Here is an 18,275-nt window from a genome sequence, read left to right on the forward strand (position 1 = left end):
AATTGATTGATAAAATACATTGAAGTGTGTCTGTGAAGGCGTGTGCCCGGCCCATACCCCTTATACTTTTTAAAATCTGAACAGTTGCAATAGTATATTTTTGTATATTTGTCTAATGTGTGATGTGGACAAACCTTGCATTTTGTGCACTTCTTGAGTTTTTATTGTAAATGTGAGATGTGTGTGTGTGTGTATAAGGATAGAGCAGTTGGCACGACTGTAGATAAACAGTTACTTGAAGGTGCATGTCTCATAGAGATAAAATAGGTATAACTAAGTATACAATACCGTTCCGAAGTCTGGTAAGCTAGAGACAGCACACCAGCAGTGTAGTGGGCAACACAGTTGTATTGGTGAAGTGTGGTACATCTTAGTCCAACGTTTCGGTCCTAAACACAGGACCTTCCTCAGTGCAACCCCAATACAATTCTGCACATGCGCAGTGTCACTTCCGTGACCATTTTCTGTTTTTTTCCCCTATGAGATTGTTTGGGATAGCAGTGCCACGAAAGAAGTTTCACTTAAAAAAAAGGTTGGGCTTCTCTTTAGAAAGGAAAGTTATACAGGGATATACCAAATAAGTAAACATGGGAAGGATGTTGATATAGGGAGAAATCTGATTGCCAATATATGGAGTCAGGAAGGAATTTGTTTTCCCCTTATGAGATATCATTGGATGATGTCACTGGGGTTTTCTGTTTGCCTTCCTCTGGATCAATATGCTGTAAGTACGAATATAGGATAAAGTATCTGTCGTCTAAATTTAACATAGGTTGAACTTGATGGACATATGTCTTTTTTCAACCTCATCTACTATGTAACTAGCCTTGTTTCTAACACTATACACACCTTTCTTGACTACTAGAAGCACTACTATAACCTCCTCCATGCTGCAATACTCTAGTGACCTCTAGCGACCACAATTCAGAATGCATACCAGACTTTCACTTGTCAGAGAATAGTATAAGAAAATAGGACTGAAGCATAATATTGAGCGACACTGAATACTCAAAAAGGGAGCAGCAACTGAGGGAGAATATTAATCACTGTAGTGATCAATGTACACACAATTAAACATACATTAATAGAACTCATGTCTTCCCCGCCCGGTTACACGTGTTACTCGTAAAAGCCTTCAGTAATTAATTTCAGAAAAATATTGATTTAAATATATATTTTTTTTAAACTTGGCCCAGATCACAGACTTTGTGGACTCTCTGCAGTATTCTTTCTTTAATTGGGAATTGGGCTGCAGTAATCAGTTTGCATAACGCGGTTCAGGGAGAGGTGGGAGTTTAAGCTATTAAACATATATTAGGGTATGATTTCCATGACATGGATGAAGGATGTGTAACCCTCAGTCCTGTTCCATGTCCTCACCTAATATAGACAAATCAGAGAGGTCTCTTGCAGTGCTGGATGGTTGGTTATTGGGTGGTGGTTATTGGATGGCTGGGGGGTCGTTATTGGATGGTTGGGGGGGGGGTTATTGGATGGTTGGGGGGGGTGGTTATTGGATGGCTGGGGGGGGTGGTTATTGGATGGCTGGGGGGTGGCTATTGGATGGCTGGGAGGTGGTTATTGGATGGTTGGGAGGTGGTTATTGGATGGTTGGGTGGTGGTTATTGGATGGCTGGGAGGTGGTTATTGGATGGTTGGGAGGTGGTTATTGGATGGTTGGGGGTGGTTATTGGATGGTTGGGAGGGGGTTATTGGATGGTTGGGAGGGGGTTATTGGATGGGTGGGGGGAGGTTATTGGATGGGTGGGGGGGTTATTGGATGGTTGGGGGGGATATTGGATGGTTGGGGGGGGTTATTGGATGGTTGGGGGGTTATTGGATGGTTGGGGGGGGGTTATTGGATGGCTGGGAGGTGGTTATTGGATGGTTGGGGGGTGGTCATTGGATGGTTGGGGGGCGGGTGGTTATTGGATGGCTGGGAGGTGGTTATTGGATGGTTGGGGTGGTTATTGGGTGGTTATTGGATGGTTGGGAGGTGGTTATTGGATGGTTGGGGGTGGTTATTGGGTGGTTATTGGATGGTTGGGGGGCGGGTGGTTATTGGATGGCTGGGAGGTGGTTATTGGATGGTTGGGAGGTGGTTATTGGATGGCTGGGAGGTGGTTATTGGATGGCTGGGAGGTGGTTATTGGATGGCTGGGAGGTGGTTATTGGATGGCTGGGAGGTGGTTATTGGATGGTTGGAGGGTGGTTATTGGATGGTTGGGGGGTGGTTATTGGATGCTTGTGCTGGTTAGAAGTGGTTATTGGACGGTAGCGGTGCTTATTGGATGATTGGGGGTGGTTATTGGATGGTTGGGAGGTGGTTATTGGATGGTTGAGAGGTGGTTATTGGATGGTTGAGAGGTGGTTATTGGATGGTTGAGAGGTGGTTATTGGATGGTTGAGAGGTGGTTATTGGATGGTTGAGAGGTGGTTATTGGATGGTTGAGAGGTGGTTATTGGATGGTTGAGAGGTGGTTATTGGCTGGTTGAGAGGTGGTTATTGGCTGGTTGGGGATGGTTATTAGATGGTTGGGAGTTGTGTGACTGGCGCGTTCCTCAGTGACCACCTTTTTGGATCCAATTCATGGAGACGTGTGAAGGAGGGAGGGTTTAGAAGAAATGTTTTGTGCTGAAGGAGAATCTGTGGTCAGGTCGCTGGGTGATCCAGTACAAATCCTTGTGACCTCGGGCAACTCACTCAATCTCTGTGCCTCAGGCACCAACATTAGATAGCCTGCCCTACAGGGCTTTGGAATGCTATGCAAGGAAAATTACATTACTTTAACCTTGCGGAAGAATTAATTTATTTTTAAACGGGACTAAACCCAAGGACTAAAACTGCTGGTCTAGATTGTTCTTCTAAACGCCACACACTTTCACCTGTCACTGGACTGCTTCGGAGGTGAATGGGATTGTAAGGGAAAGTGCTCAAACCTACAGCGTGCTATATTGATCCCATTGGTTGGTTGCTTTGGCTAATTTATGGGATTCATTATTTCCATGGCACGGCTGCAATATTGGGCTTGCTGTTAAATCAGGGAAAGTGAAAGCATCACGAGGCAGACCGAGTTATGGGCAGTATTCACAGCAGAGAACAACAGGTTTTACTGAACACAGGTGCTCAAAACGTTATGTACCATTACGAGCGAGGCTCTCTCTGTGAATGTTAATAGTGCTCAGTACGTGTTTGGGAAGCAGGGTGTGTGTATACAGTATGCAGATACACAGCAGGGGTAAACCAGTGCTGTTATCGGTTCTCGCTACAAAGTGTCACAGAACTCATCATCCATGGTGGATTTATGAAATGATAGGGATCCCTACTAATCATTAAATCTAGGAGGACCACTAGCTCGCAGGGTTCTTTATTTGTGTTGGATTTCAGGGATCTGCATCATTGTATTAACCCAACATGTTTACAAAGAGCAACAGTTCCCACGTGGAGGTGGGAGAGATATAAAAGCACCAGCTTCGAAGTGGATGACCATAACTAGCCAGAGCCGAGCTTGTTGAACCAGTGAAATCATCTCCCTCTACTTCTGCCACCAAATTCGATTGTGAGCTCTGCATAATTTTGTGCAATTTATCTGCTTGAGCCACTCCAACCACAATGTGACACTACCAGCTACCCCCACTAGAGGGAGCTTAAAGCTGCAGACCAAGCAATATCTTTTTTTTTTAAATAAACAATTCTGCACTATGACAAAATACGTGTCGATATTTTTTTTATAAAACTCTAAATGACATTTTTAATGTATAATAAGGTAACAGGTATTTTTTGTTTCCATAGCAACCATTTACAAAGTCCCATCCCCTTCCTCTTCTGAAACAGGCTCGGGCACACCCCTTTTTGAGCCCTGCTCTCTCTAGCAGTGCACCAATTGTATCTAGTGACCGCCTGGTCACATGATGTTCCCCACAGAACTCTGCATCTTTGGTTGTCTACTGCTGCACTGACAGCCATTTAGTGAACCCCCAACCCAAATCTACTCCGATCAATTACAGGAGAACAGATGGATCGGCAAATTACTTAATATGTGCATCAATACAATTGACACAATAAGAGGGGGGGGAGAAGAGTTTAAAAAAAAAAAAGTTGGGGTTTTTTTTACGGCAGATTGGACTGCTGCTTTGAATCCGATATCCCAGCAACACATCAACCACCGACTCCAGTCGTCACCACGGAGGGGACAGGATGTGTCGTCTCATGATTCTGCAGCAGGAGGTCCAGTGGCCCTGATTAAATGAGCTTGTCGGCTCTGGAGCATTTGTAGGCACTGTGCTCCTACCTCTATCTCCGGAATAAAAAAAGACAGCTGCATTTATATTCTTGCTTTTTAATACATGACTCTGGTTTTGCATTTAAAAAAATAATTAATAAAGCTTTAAAATCTGCAACATAGAAAAAAAAAAACATCCCTGATAAATACTTGTAATAACGATATTAGAACAGCTTGTCGGAAAGCAGCGAGGGTGGAGACGCGGCCTCGGACGTGGAACAGGCACATGACCGCTCAAGACCAGCTCCCCCGTGTGTCTCGCCTTCCTCCTCCCGAGAAGGTAGTGACCGCACCACGGAATGTAGCAGACACGTCTACGGCCGTCACTGCCCGGCCAACACAAGATTCAGCTTCTGTTCCGTCGCCTGGAAAAAAATGATGGAATTCCAAATTCTCTAAAAACGATTAAAAAGAAGGACGGGCCTTGATTTGGCCCATTTGTTGAATGGTTTGTTTGATAAAAGATGGTCCGGCAATGCAGAGTACGTAGGACACCAGCAGCCACAAATCCACATTTGGCAAGCTCGGACACCACACGAGTGACCTTTCTGACGTAAACATGGCAGGTATAAATAATGTCACTTTAAGGCACTGGTCTACATGCAGAGGAGCAGCTGCAGGCACACGAGGCATCGTAACTACACAAGTTAATCTCCATGTCTGATGGGCTGCAGCACAACACAGTATGCCACAGTGAAGGGGTTAATACCCTAGTAACCTCTTACTATAAAGCACAGACACACCCCCCCCCCCCCCCCCAAAACAACCAGAACTTGGACCATAAAACTAGTTTAGGCACCTCCAGAATTTTGGCAAATAGTAACTGTTCTCCCAGGAAGACTAATCCCCCATGCGGGACACCCCCAGAAACACAAACCAAAAAGGCGACTTCCCTAATTATCTGCCCCTCCCCAGCTGTAACTAGGACTCCCAAAACAGAGGGCCACCCACTCCGTAACAATGTTACAACCTCTGCCAGATGAATCAGGGGATGGCGGAGCGGGGAGATGAGGAGACACTGATTATCTCTGCATTTGGCCAATTGCCCCACATCAGAATAACGAAGCCCTGAGATGCGAGGGCACTGGGAACGTGCCCTGCAGCGCTGGCCCAAACACGGCTCCTTCAGTAGCTCCGGTTCTGCACCCGACCCGGGGCCGAAGAAGGGAGCGTCAGGCTTGGAAGACACAAACTGGTATGGTAACCCCGACACGTTCCCTGAGGGTTTCATTCACACTGAAAGTTGTAAAGTTCACCAGAGCACTAGGTCCGAGCTCAGAAAGCCGGCACGGGAGAGCAGCAGTTCCTCCCTGCACAGTGGGGCCACACGCGGTCCCAGCTCAGATCCTCGGTGCACCTCATACCATGTTCGAAAGGCGGAACTAGACTCCAAAGCATGAAGTTTCCTAGCCGCGGAGGCAGGATCCTGATTGGGTGGGTGGGTGGGGGGTATTTTCCTGGACACGCAGATTATATAAGTCCCACCATCTGATCAATCTGACGCATGTACACGCTCTTCAGTGGGAGAGAGAACCTGCGCTCCTCGGGAACTCTGTAACACTGAAAATGGGACAGGGCGTCACATACACTGCACCGCGTGCCCTACATGTACACGCTGCACCCCGCGCCCTGCAGGTACACGCTGCACCCCGCGCCCTGCATGTACACGCTGCACCGCATGCCCTGCAGGTACACGCTGCACCCCGCGCCCTGCATGTACACGCTGCACCGCATGCCCTGCAGGTACGCGCTGCACCCCGCGCCCTGCAGGTACACGCTGCACCCCGCGCCCTGCAGGTACACGCTGCACCGCGTGCCCTGCAGGTACACGCTGCACAGCGTGCCCTGCAGGTACACGCTGCACAGCGTGCCCTGCAGGTACACGCTGCACCCCGTGCCCTGCAGGTACACGCTGCACCCCGTGCCCTGCAGGTACACGCTGCACCCCGTGCCCTGCACGTACACGCTGCACCCCGTGCCCTGCACGTACACGCTGCACCCCGTGCCCTGCACGTACGCGCTGCACGCGCTGCACTCACATTAGAGCTGGAGTTCGCCGTTCTGAGCCAGGTCTGGGACAGCTTTCTCTGCGCTTTGCCTTTGGGGTGGAAGAGGTCTTTCCAAGACGTGTCCCTCAGACGAGGGTCCAGTGGGATCAGGTGCCCCTCCGTGGTGAAGAGATACTTATTACCAGACTTGTGCACTGGGTTATCCTCATCAAACAGCTGGAGAGAGAGAGCAAAGAGTAACCAGCATGAGGGGGGGAGAAAGAGGAGGGGGGGGGAGAAAGAGGAGGGGGGAGAGAGAGAAAGAGGGGGGGGAGAGAGAGAAAGAGGGGGGGGAGAGAGAGAAAGAGGGGGGGGAGAGAGAGAAAGAGGGGGGGGAGAGAGAGAAAGAGGGGGGGGAGAGAGAGAAAGAGGGGGGGGAGAGAGAAAGAGGGGGGGGAGAGAGAAAGAGGGGGGGGAGAGAAAAAGAGGGGGGGGGAGAGAGAAAGAGGGGGGGAGAGAGAAAGAGGGGGGGAGAGAGAAAGAGGGGGGGAGAGAGAAAGAGGGGGGGAGAGAGAAAGAGGGGGGGAGAGAGAAAGAGGGGGAGGAGAACGGGGGGAGGAGAACGGGGGGAGAGAGAACGGGAGGAGAGAGAACGGGAGGGGCGAGATGGGAATGGTGGGGTGAGGAAAGATGGAGGAGACACTGTAGCATGGGGCCCTGTAGACGTGGCCCAGGCCGCTCTGGGGCTCCTCCCTCACCAGGTAAAGGTACTTGCAGGTCTCACTCAGGAAGAAGCTCTCCATCCGATCCTCCTGGGACTTTTCCACCACATGGTGCAGAGTGGCATAGCCGCACCTAGAAGGGGCAGAGGTCAGATCCGGCAGAGAACACAGGTGTAGAGGGCAGAGAGCCACACGGAAGGGGCACACTGCCGCTCACTCACTTGGCCTTGGTGTGTGTCTCCAGACTCTGCAGGATGTCCATCCCCACATGTAGGTAGAAGGGGTTCTTGGTGGCCTGCAGCAAGACCGGGAAAACACAGGGAGCAAGGTCAAGCAGAGACAGCACCTTGTGCATGTACAGGGGGCAAGGGAGAGACAGCGGGAGTGGCACAGAACGGGAGGGACAGCACCTTGTGCATGAAGAGGGGGCGAGGGGGAGACAGCGGGAGTGGCACAGAACGGGAGAGACAGGGCCCACCCCAACCACTTATTTCTGAGAGAACACCAGATAGGCAGAAGGTTTGCTCTGCACTCAAGGAGAAGACACAATTACCTGGAAAAGAAGGTACGTGGACTCCACCAGCTCTGGTCTGAGTGGGTAGAAGGAGACATCGGGGGCCTGCAGCTGCCAGTTGTACCTCTCGGGCAACGCCCCATAACGCTTCCAGATGGCATAGTAAAAAGCGTGCAGACAAATTGCATCCTCTATGTCTCCTTTCAAAACCTGTAAGAGTTTAAAGGTCCATTATTACACATGGGAATTATACCAGCACTGGAGTGTGTGTGTGAGTGTTGGTGGGTGTGCCAGGGGCGCAGACAGTCCTGGGGGAGTGAGAAGGGCGTATGCACAGATCTGGCACAGTGTGCAGAATGGATGTTAGCGTGTGGCATGTCGGCAGAGCACGTGTGTGCTTGCAGCGGGACAGTCACGTGGTACCTGCAGCCCTGGGAAGAAAGCCTGCAGAGAATCGATCCACGTGTTCAGAAGCTGCCCGTTGAACATGTTGACGTTGACATAGAGTGGCGGGGTCCCCCACACCCTCGTTACATGCTTCACGTCTGGGGGGGGGGGGGGGGGGGGGAAGGGGAGAGAGAGAAAATCAGGGACATTACAGGACACGTGACTAAACATGTCCCGTGACAGAGCAGGCAGATGACAGCTCGCTGCACCTTATCATACACACTCCCCCTCGCCAGATAAATACAGAAGAGTAAGCCGCAGAGAACGGATTTTAAACAGTGCTGAAGGGAAACAAAACAATTGGATGCACCAAGTCAGGCCCAAAATGTGTTCCAAAGAGCTTGCAATCTGAAATATTGGGAGCTCTTTGAAATGGTAAAGTTCCTGGTTGTGCCAGCAGAATCCCCAACTCTCTCCCTTATCCGTTAGGATGCCCGCACCCTCCCACCAGGGCACTTTCTCGTGGTCCCTGCCAGTAAGGGGGCAGGACTCGCTCTCCTCTCCCATTCCATGTCAGATCCCCCATACCCCCTCCGGAGACAGTAAGGGGGCAGGACTCGCTCTCCTCTCCCATTCCATGTCAGATCCCCCATACCCCCCCCCCCGGAGACAGTAAGGGGGCAGGACTCACTCTCCTCTCCCATTCCATGTCAGATCCCCCATACCCCCTCCGGAGACAGTAAGGGGGCAGGACTCACTCCTCTCCCATTCCATGTCAGATCCCTCGTACCCCCTCCGGAGACAGTAAGGGGGCAGGACTCACTCCTCTCCCATTCCATGTCAGATCCCTCATATCCCCTCCGGAGACAGTAAGGGGGCAGGACTCACTCCTCTCCCATTCCATGTCAGATCCCCCATACCCCCTCCGGAGACAGTAAGGGGGCAGGACTCGCTCTCCTCTTCCATTCAATGTCAGATCCCCCATACTCCCTCCGGAGACAGTAAGGGGGCAGGACTCGCTCTCCTCTCCCATTCCATGTCAGATCCCCCATACCCCCTCCGGAGACAGTAAGGGGGCAGGACTCGCTCTCCTCTCCCATTCCATGTCAGATCCCTCATACCCCCCCCCCCGGAGACAGTAAGGGGGCAGGACTCGCTCTCCTCTCCCATTCCATGTCAGATCCCCCTACCCCCTCCGGAGACAGTAAGGGGGCAGGACTCACTCTCCTCTCCCATTCCATGTCAGATCCCCCTACCCCCTCCGGAGATGGCTCTGGATGCTCCTGTACGCCTCATTAAACATGTCCAGATCTTCCTCCTCCCCAAAGAGGATGTACGACTTCAGCAGATACTCGAAGAACGAGTCCAGCCCGGCGCCGAGGCCGCTCTGCTTCCCGACCCAGTGCCCAGTCTGTATGTTCACCACGTTCCCTGCAGTCAGAAAGCAGGAAGGTGCAGAGTGAGCAAAGAGCGCAGAATGGTGCCCCCTTATCTGCCCCATAAGCTAGAGAAGGATAAGCCCCCTCTGCAGATTGAGGAAGAGACAAGATGGTCAGCAAAGTGTCTCACCCAGCAGGCCTGTATCATTGCTTCGCAGGCTCCAGAGCGCTCGCACTGCGCGTCGCGCCACCCACTCAAAAGTGGAGTCGCCTAGGAGCCGGCTGAGAATCCCAAACTCCACCAGCAGAGAGCCGGCCCCAGCTGTGCACGTCTCATTGTTACTGTCCGGGGGGACACCTCTCTGCAGGTTTACCTGGGAACACACAGACCATGAGAAACATAGACATGTGGAGGGAGCCGGAGAGGGGGAGAAGAGCCTCGCAGAGGGAGAGGGGGGGGGGGGAGAGCATCACAGGAGGGAGAGAAGAGAGCCTCGCAGAGGGAGAGAAGAGAGCCTCGCAGAGGGAGAGGGGGGGGGAAGAGCATCACAGGAGGGAGAGAAGAGAGCCTCGCAGAGGGGGAGAAGAGCCTCGCAGAGGGGGAGAAGAGCCTCGCAGAGGGGGAGAAGAGCCTCGCAGAGGGGGAGAAGAGCCTCGCAGAGGGGGGGGAAGAGCCTCGCAGAGGGAGGGAAGAGCCTCGCAGAGGGAGAGAAGAGAGCCTCGCAGAGGGAGAGAAGAGCCTCGCAGAGGGAGAGAAGAGCCTCGCAGAGGGAGAGAAGAGCCTCGCAGAGGGAGAGAAGAGCCTCGCAGAGGGAGAGAAGAGCCTCGCAGAGGGAGAGAAGAGCCTCGCAGAGGGAGAGAAGAGCCTCGCAGAGGGAGAGAAGAGCCTCGCAGAGGGAGAGAAGAGCCTCGCAGAGGGAGAGAAGAGCCTCGCAGAGGGAGAGAAGAGCCTCGCAGAGGGAGGGGGGGGGGAAAAGAGCCTCACAGAGGGAGGGGGGGGGGAGAAGAGCCTCACAGAGGGAGGGGGGGGGAGAAGAGCCTCACAGAGGGAGGGGGGGGAGAAGAGCCTCGCAGAGGATGGGGGGGAAGAGCCTCGCAGAGGGAGGGGGGGGGAGAAGAGCCTTGCAGAGGGAGGGGGGGGGGGGAAGAGCCTCACAGAGGGAGAAGGAGAGCCTTGCAGAGTGAGGTGGAGAAGGAGAGGGGTCAACAGAGAATGTATTATATACACATAGAATATTGGGGGCAAAGCAAGATTCATATACAGAGGGAACTGAGACGGAAGAATCAGAGTGGGAGAGAGGAAGGAAGAGGAGAGAGTGTCTTACATGCACAGATGAAACATCGGGAGCAGAGCAAGCGAGAGATGAACAAAGGAAGCCCCCCCTCTTCTCAGACAGCCCTGAAACCCTTTACTCAGATTCCGCGGGTACCATGAATCCCAGCCTGGCTGGGCTCAGCACGGCTCCTGCAGGGCCACTTACCCTCGGGTATGGAATCCCCGCCATGGTGTTCTCAAAAGCAGGGAGAAGTCTGACCGCGAGATCGTGCGCCATGTGCAGAAGTTCATTGTCATAACCCGTTAGCGTCATGTTCCCGAAGGGCTGCTTGGTGTCTGTGAGGATGATGTGGGTGGAGAGCAGACTGCCAAGAATTCTGACCATGTGAGGGGGAGAGACCGTGATCAGGTGACGTAGAACAGACCAAGCCACCCTCCACCACTTGTAAATACCAAGGCGCTCTCCTGCCATACCTGATGGTCGCCTCAAAGACTTGGACGGTGGAATCTTTGTCAAAAGAGACCGTATCAATCACCAAGCGGACAGCTCTCTGGAATTCCGAGGCGTTCCCCATCACCTGCGGAGAGAAACGTTTACAGACGCACAGGGAAACTGCTCAAAAACCCACAACCTCAGCTGCTCTCAGGGCCCACAGACTGATACGTCTGTACACCTCCACAGCCCACTCCCCTCCAGCGACTACTCACACACCTACATTCCAATCTCTGCACAACGCTACATCGGATCAGATGAAAGTAGCCGGAAGACCCGACACTGCTCTAGAAATCATGCAGCAAAAAGGTCAAGTCCCCTTAGACTTCAATAGTCAAAACAACTTCATAGCGCTCTACTGACAAATCTTTTATTTTATTGGTGAACAGTCAAGAGTACAATATTTCCGGCCCTTCATCATGCCCTGATCAAGAGTTGGGCCTGAAATGTTGTATTCTGACTGTTCACCAATACACCATTCGGGAGTAGAGCGCTATGAAGTTGTTTTGACTATTTAAGTCTATTTGAATCCTACATACGGGAACTTCAGCATTTTTGCTGCACGAGTACATTTGAGCGTTGGTCGCACGCTCTGGTTCTGTTTGCCCCATGAGAACTTTCCAGGGCTCCACATTTCTCTACAGATTTACGCTCTAGAGAATCGGTCACTCCTGTATGGTGAATATATCTACATGTATCCCTACCAATTACTGCACCGATCCCAATAGCACCATAAACACAGGGTCATAGTTACCAAGTGCTGCTCAACCAGATGCTGTCTGTGCTGGAAGGCACCTTCACTTGAATGGGTCTAAAAGGTCTATATTTACGAGCCTGTACTGGAAAGTGTGGAGTAGTACAGCTTAGTACAATGTGGCCCATAAGGAGGAAGGAGAATGGGGGGGGGGGGGGAGAGAAGAGTCTACCTTAAACACGCCATCCCCCTTATAACAAATAGTACAGGACAGAGAGAAATTACAGCATGGTCATCAAAACAGAGTGGCAACAGTTTTAACAAAAACCTACAAAAGAAAACAAGCCCAAAACACAGAATATTTTTCATACTACAACCAGCCTGGTGTTATACAGAATGTGTGCCGGTATTCAGCACAGAATTTCACACCCACGCAGCAAAAATAAGGGGAGTTTTGGAGCAGCTAACCGTCAGACGTTGAGGTTTGAATGTGTGGTGTGACTCATTGTATTAACCACCCACCCAGCCCGTGCCATCATGTTATATTACTTTACAGCAGGGAATCTCCAGGCTGGGTTATGGATACAATAATATCTTGCATTTACGGTCTATCCCAACACGCTTTACAATGACACGTGAGGCATTAATGCAGCCACTTCCTGTGTGGAATTCTGCCTATAGATTTCTGCTCTTTGCTTGGGAATAAGTATGAGTATTATTGTTACCCTGAGGCACAGGGAGATAAAGGGATCTGCCTACACAGAGTGAGGCTAAGTGTGTCTGTGGCTTCAAGTCCACATTGATATGTTGGTCTTCAATACACAACCATCAGTTCATCCTTCCCCTTCAGGGACAAACCAAACTGCTAGGATGGAAGTAGTCACCATTTGCAGCACAAAGCTCACTGGTCAGACATGGTCAGAGCACCCTGGGGACAGTGTGAGGCATGTAGTCAGAGCACCCTACGGTCGGTGTACCAGGCATGTAGTTAGTGTGAGATACCAGCAGATCTGTATATCTGTGTAACTCACCGCTAGTGTGTCCATGGCATCGATCAGGGTTAGGGAATAGTTTCCAAGGACGTCATTGATGTTAAGATTTGAACTGAAACAACACAGTCAGAAATGTTAAAATATCCTAACGCAACCGCTATGCCAAGGTACAGACCCCGAATAAAAACAGGACTGTTCCAAATGATAGGGTGGGGCTGTTCCTAATCATACTAAAAAGTGCTTGTAGGAAAATCGCAGAGCTCGCACAGTAGCAACTGCTCACATATGCACAAGCTGCTACTTCTCACTGCGATTGTAGATTCACAAGAGGGTTCTCCTTTTCAGACGGGCGCTCGCTGTCATGGCGCAATGAAATAGCGGCAGAAGAGAGTGGGATTTAGCCATGTTTATAGAGCCGACGCAGCCATGTTTAGCTTTCATACCCCCATGCAGTAGTTATGAAGGGACCTTGATCTGACCCACTCCTGTCCAGGGAATTAGGAGCCACAGTAAGACAACCCCCATCTCCGGTGACAAACTTTATTAAACAGTCTGACCTTGCCCATTTACTAGAGATCTGTTTGACTCGACTATATAAAACTTTGTCTCCATGTGCCTCAAGTACAATTTAAAAAAAATATATATGTAAACAGTTTAAGGGGGATGAGTGTACCTATATTATTAATATGATGCTCACCAGAGGAAACAATACAACACGTTACATGCAAAACTCTCAACCACCAGGCTGGAGGGAACTACACAGGGTGTCTGCACTTTCTGCCTATAGAAACCACACAGGAAGCAGACGGAGGTTGGAGTCCGGGAACATGTGCTTCTGTATTTGCATTACCAATGCACGTGGTGCTAGCGGGACTGCAAGAGCCCGACATCGGCGTGCACTGCAGGTGCAGAGTCGCGGGAAGATTGCAAGCGGTTAGCCGACTGCCCACAGAGGCGCTGTCCGCTGAAGTGTAACGCACACGAGGCAGATGTGCAGAGCCCCAGTCTCCCTGGGGAATGTTCCCAGTAAATATATACATACACTTTATCCCCCATATATAAACTTCCTTAACCCATATTACACATTACTTTGCGGTAGGTACCGTGTTTACATGTGTAGCGTGTAGTTCATCCCTAGTAACATGAAAGCAGCTTCCCGGGAGCCCAACAGTATGTCTGTCCCAGATCAGAGACATTCAGACCAACATTTCTGTTTACACCCATCTTACTTTTGTTCACGGTCTTGGTGTTTTTAAATCCCTTGCAATCCAGTCAAGTACCATCTGTCCAACAATGATCATTGCTTCTTGTGATATTGCCTGTCTACCACCATTTCACATTTCTGCAGCCTTGTGATGTTACAGATGTGTTTGCTATTGAACGCATTTGGTCTTTTTCCCTGTCTTTTGGTAGTACCCAGCATATATCCCTCTATACTTTGAGTTGTCTGAAGCTTCTGAATTATCTTTGCATTTAGGGTCCAAGCTTCACATCCATACAGGAGAACAGGATGACCTAATCACATCTTTTGGGTTTAAATATCACCTCTATGCTGACGACACAAATTTACCTTTCAACCCCTGACCTTACACCTGCTGTACAGACCAAAGTTTCTGAATGTCTCTCTGGAATATCATCCTGGATGGCCATCCGCCGACTGAAACTTAACATAACAAAAACAGAGCTCCTTATACTTCCTCCCAAACCTGGCCCTACTACCTCCTTCCACATTACTGTTGGAAGTACCATCATTCACCCTGTAGCCCAAGCACGCTGCCAATGAGTCACACACTACTCCTCTCTCACATTCGCCCCTCACATTCAAGACATATCTAAAACCTGTTGCTTTTTCCTCCGCAATATAACAAAGATACGCCCTTTCCTCTGTTGATCGACTGCTAAAACTTTGACTCAGGTCCTCATTCTCTCCCGCCTCGATCACTGTAACCTCCTGCTGTCCGGCCTTCCTGCCTCTCACCTGTCTCCCCTACAATCTATCCTAAACGCTGCTGCCAGAATCACTCTACTCTTTCCGAAATCTGTCTCAGCGTCTCCCTTGCTGAAATCACTCTCCTGGCTTCCTATCAAATCACGCATCTCGCACTCAATTCTCCTGCTCACTTTTAAAGCTTTACACGCTTCTGCTCTTGTAGCATGTAGAGAGTTTTGCAAGGATTTACTCTTCGCCAACTTCTCAAGATTGCATTTGTAACTCCTTTATACCCTGGAGCCTTCCAATGCTTCATGGATTGTATTGCCTTTGACACTTCTGGAAGGAAGAATGGCACATCATTGGTGGTTTCTTCACGCTATTCTGCTGGACTATGCCCTGTGTTCTCATACAACGTTATGTCTTCAACCCTCTTTATACTTGTAGTGCCAACGATTATTCTAAAACAAACCTGGGGCAATCTCCAAATAGACGCGGTACATGCTGGGTACATGCTGCAACATTTCCACATTTCTGCAGACAGACTAATGGCCCATCGGTGTAACACAGCAGGGGGTCCCTGGCAGTCCCATTTAAACTTAATGGGACTGCCAGGAACCCCAGCTGTGTTACACCGATGGGCCATTAGCCTCTGCAGAAATGTCACTGAAATGTACCCAGCATGTTACATGGCTAGTTTAAGTCAAGTTTAAGTCAAGTTTAAGGCAAGCTTTAGAATACTCGTTGGCTCGTCTGTAAGTGCATGGTCTTTTATTGTTGATCCATCTCTTGTTTGAGAAGCTCATCATTGCACTCAAATCAGAATTGATTGCTTATTCTTCTTTAGACTTCTCTTAGAGCACCTTCTTAACCAGATCACAGTAAAATGTTCTTACAACTTCAGTTATATGCTTGTGGATGGTTTTGCACAGCTCTGCATATTCAATTCTTCAGTTCTTGTATCTTTCATTTCTTGTCACGTATCAGTACCGGCTTTGTCTCATCCGATATTTTCTTATCCCGTTTTTGCTAGCGATTCCTCCAGTTGGTTCTGCGCCTTCAACTACAATCTTCATAATTATTAGTGTCCCCATGAATGTTGAGTAAGCTGAAGTGATTTGTCAGCTCTAGTTGAAATTCTCTGTCGTTATTCTTGAGGTTATTGATGTTCATTTCGTGTTTGTAATCAGTTTTCTTTCCATTAAGATGTAATTTGCAGCGAACCAATCTGTGATCTTGCATTGTGCAAAACAGTTAAAAACCGCAGTCTTCAAATCACGTGGGGTTTTTTTGGCTAGCTCGTATATAATCCATTGAATTCTTTATTCCACTGGGTTCAGTTCATATTCATTCTCTATTTGATTCAAGAAGAAGAATGAATTCAGGATGTAGAAGTTTTCACATTCCGCAAATTCTACAATTCTACCGGGGGAGGGGGTGTTGAACCATGAGCAGAATAGCTCAATCTCAGGGGCCACTCTGCCTCTGGTTGCAAAGTAACCAAATAGAAACAAAAAGTGGTGTTGAAAGTGATACAAAATAAAAAAAAATATCCACGGCTGTTACGATGTTGCAAGATCTTGTGGACACAGAACTCAGCTACTGTACAAAGAAAAGGCACCTACAGTAATGTCAAAAGGGAGCAATACAACAAAAATATTAAATACCATAAATCAGGGTAAATATATATAAATCATAAGCACCTTTGGACAGCTAAGAATGTCAGGATTAAGAGATAAATGTAATATATAGTAAACTAGGGGACCGATATATATTAAATAAACAAAACATACTCAGAAATCAGCTAAAAAGATTTGAAAGATAACAGAGAGAGAACTAATGTGTCACGTATCAAAGGTATTAAGTGGGTTAAAAATAATTGCTAGCCTAACACAATATACAGAACACATACATATTCACCAAGGGATTATATACGAAACCAATAAAGGGGACTATAGTTAAAGTCCATTGTCAAACTGCAAGAAAGAGAGAGGGCTATCCGTAAATGTAAGTAATAGGAACATATTTAGTCTAAAAAATATGTCATAATCACTGTAATCAGCAGTACTCATTAGGCAGTCAAGTCACCGACTTGAAGACTAGCGCACTACGTAGACATCCGTTCATGTAGTGTGTGAAGTAGATCGGTTCCGATGGAAGCAGTACATTGCAACCATTAGAAGACACGGCACCGAAGTTTATATTAAATTAGTTCACAGTAGTATGTACATCACAGTCTATAGTGTTGCAAACAAAGAGGTTCCATCAATAGGAGAACCTTATCTCATATGGAACCTGACTATTTTCATCAGTGCTGGCACACCAAACATTCACCAAGGTCTATAGCAAGTCTATCTCCAGCCATGGAACTGCTGCATAGATATAAACCAGAACCAATGAGGTGCATAAACTGAATATTGTCCAGTATATAGTTAGCATAAAATCACAAAAAAAAAGTGTAGGCATTCACTAGTTCTTGTATGTATAAAAACAAAAAAAGAAATCCTTTGTTTGTAATAAATGTACATTTGTATACATTACAAGACTCCGTGAGTGCCTACACATTTTGATTTATGCTAGACACTAGCACACCCCCAGATTTCATTGGTCATGTATACGTGGCAACGTATACTACAGTATCGCAAGGGCTTCAAAGACAGTATACTGTATGTTGCACCGGCAGGTTACAACACATTCATTGCACGATTAACATGCCCATGCAGCGGACGCGCTCTCAAACATGTTTCCCTTAACTAAAAAAAAAGTAATCTGTAGTAGTACATTATTTTTACAGCACTTCACTAGGGTGTTTGTTTTGCGCTTCTCTTTGGAGGACGAAAAATGACAGCTGTCTCTTACTTTTCATTGCAGAATGAGATGTTCTATAAGTGTGTGTTTTATATATGTATATGCATACTGTGTAGTGTGTATATATGTACACACACATAGTATGTATGCATATACATATATAAACACACACTTATAGAACCTCTCACTGTGCAATGGAAAGTAAGAGACAGCTGTAATTTTTCCTACTCCCCTCCCAATCATCTTGCTGTCTCTCCTCCCCTCCCTTCTCTTTAATGTGGGCCGGAGACAGTGATACACATCTCCTGTTGCACCAGTGCTTGTACTCACGGGTTCCCGGTGTCTGGGCCCCGGCCTCTGCATTCTATCGGGTTGAGCTCGTCCTCGGGGAACGCGTGCTGCATGTAGTTATCGTACCCGAAGGAGAACATGCCCCGGGCTCGCTCCCGCATCTCCCTGCGGAGGCCGGCGGGGAAGGCGCTGTACCGGCGGCTGTACTCATCCCCGGAGCCCAGGAAGAAACGTCCGTAGGAAGCTCTGCACACCGCCGGCCCCGCTCCTCCTCCCCACACCACCCCGGGCAGCGGCAGGATCCGGTGCAGCCCGAGGCGGAGCAGGAGCAAGAGCAGCCCCAGCAGCACCGAGCCCCACCGCATCCCGAGTAACCGGCACTTCCGGGTGTAGCGGCACTTCCTGGCCAGACCGCGCTCTGATAGGCTAGCGTGCTGAATCAAACCGAGGCGTGATACGCAAGCTCCGCCCCTGCCTCTGGCACTGCAATTTTATTGGCTTGCTTGGGGGGAAACGAA

The 18,275-nt window shown here is 49.1% G+C and overlaps 1 protein-coding gene across 1 annotated transcript; it reads right to left on the minus strand.

Annotated features, from left to right (window-relative positions):
* Positions 1-4,324: 4,324 nt before the first annotated feature.
* Positions 4,325-18,153, minus strand: EDEM1 (ER degradation enhancing alpha-mannosidase like protein 1). The gene is given in 13 exon segments (XM_075574699.1): positions 4,325-5,843; positions 6,323-6,508; positions 7,030-7,126; positions 7,215-7,288; positions 7,547-7,717; positions 7,931-8,020; positions 8,022-8,052; positions 9,151-9,325; positions 9,464-9,647; positions 10,755-10,926; positions 11,024-11,127; positions 12,768-12,840; positions 17,797-18,153. Coding segments are annotated over 13 exon segments (1,773 nt in total). The 5' UTR covers positions 18,123-18,153; the 3' UTR covers positions 4,325-5,753.
* Positions 18,154-18,275: the final 122 nt, after the last annotated feature.

Source organism: Ascaphus truei, chromosome 17 (genome assembly GCF_040206685.1).
Source record: "Ascaphus truei isolate aAscTru1 chromosome 17, aAscTru1.hap1, whole genome shotgun sequence".
Taxonomy (NCBI): Eukaryota; Metazoa; Chordata; class Amphibia; order Anura; family Ascaphidae; genus Ascaphus; species Ascaphus truei.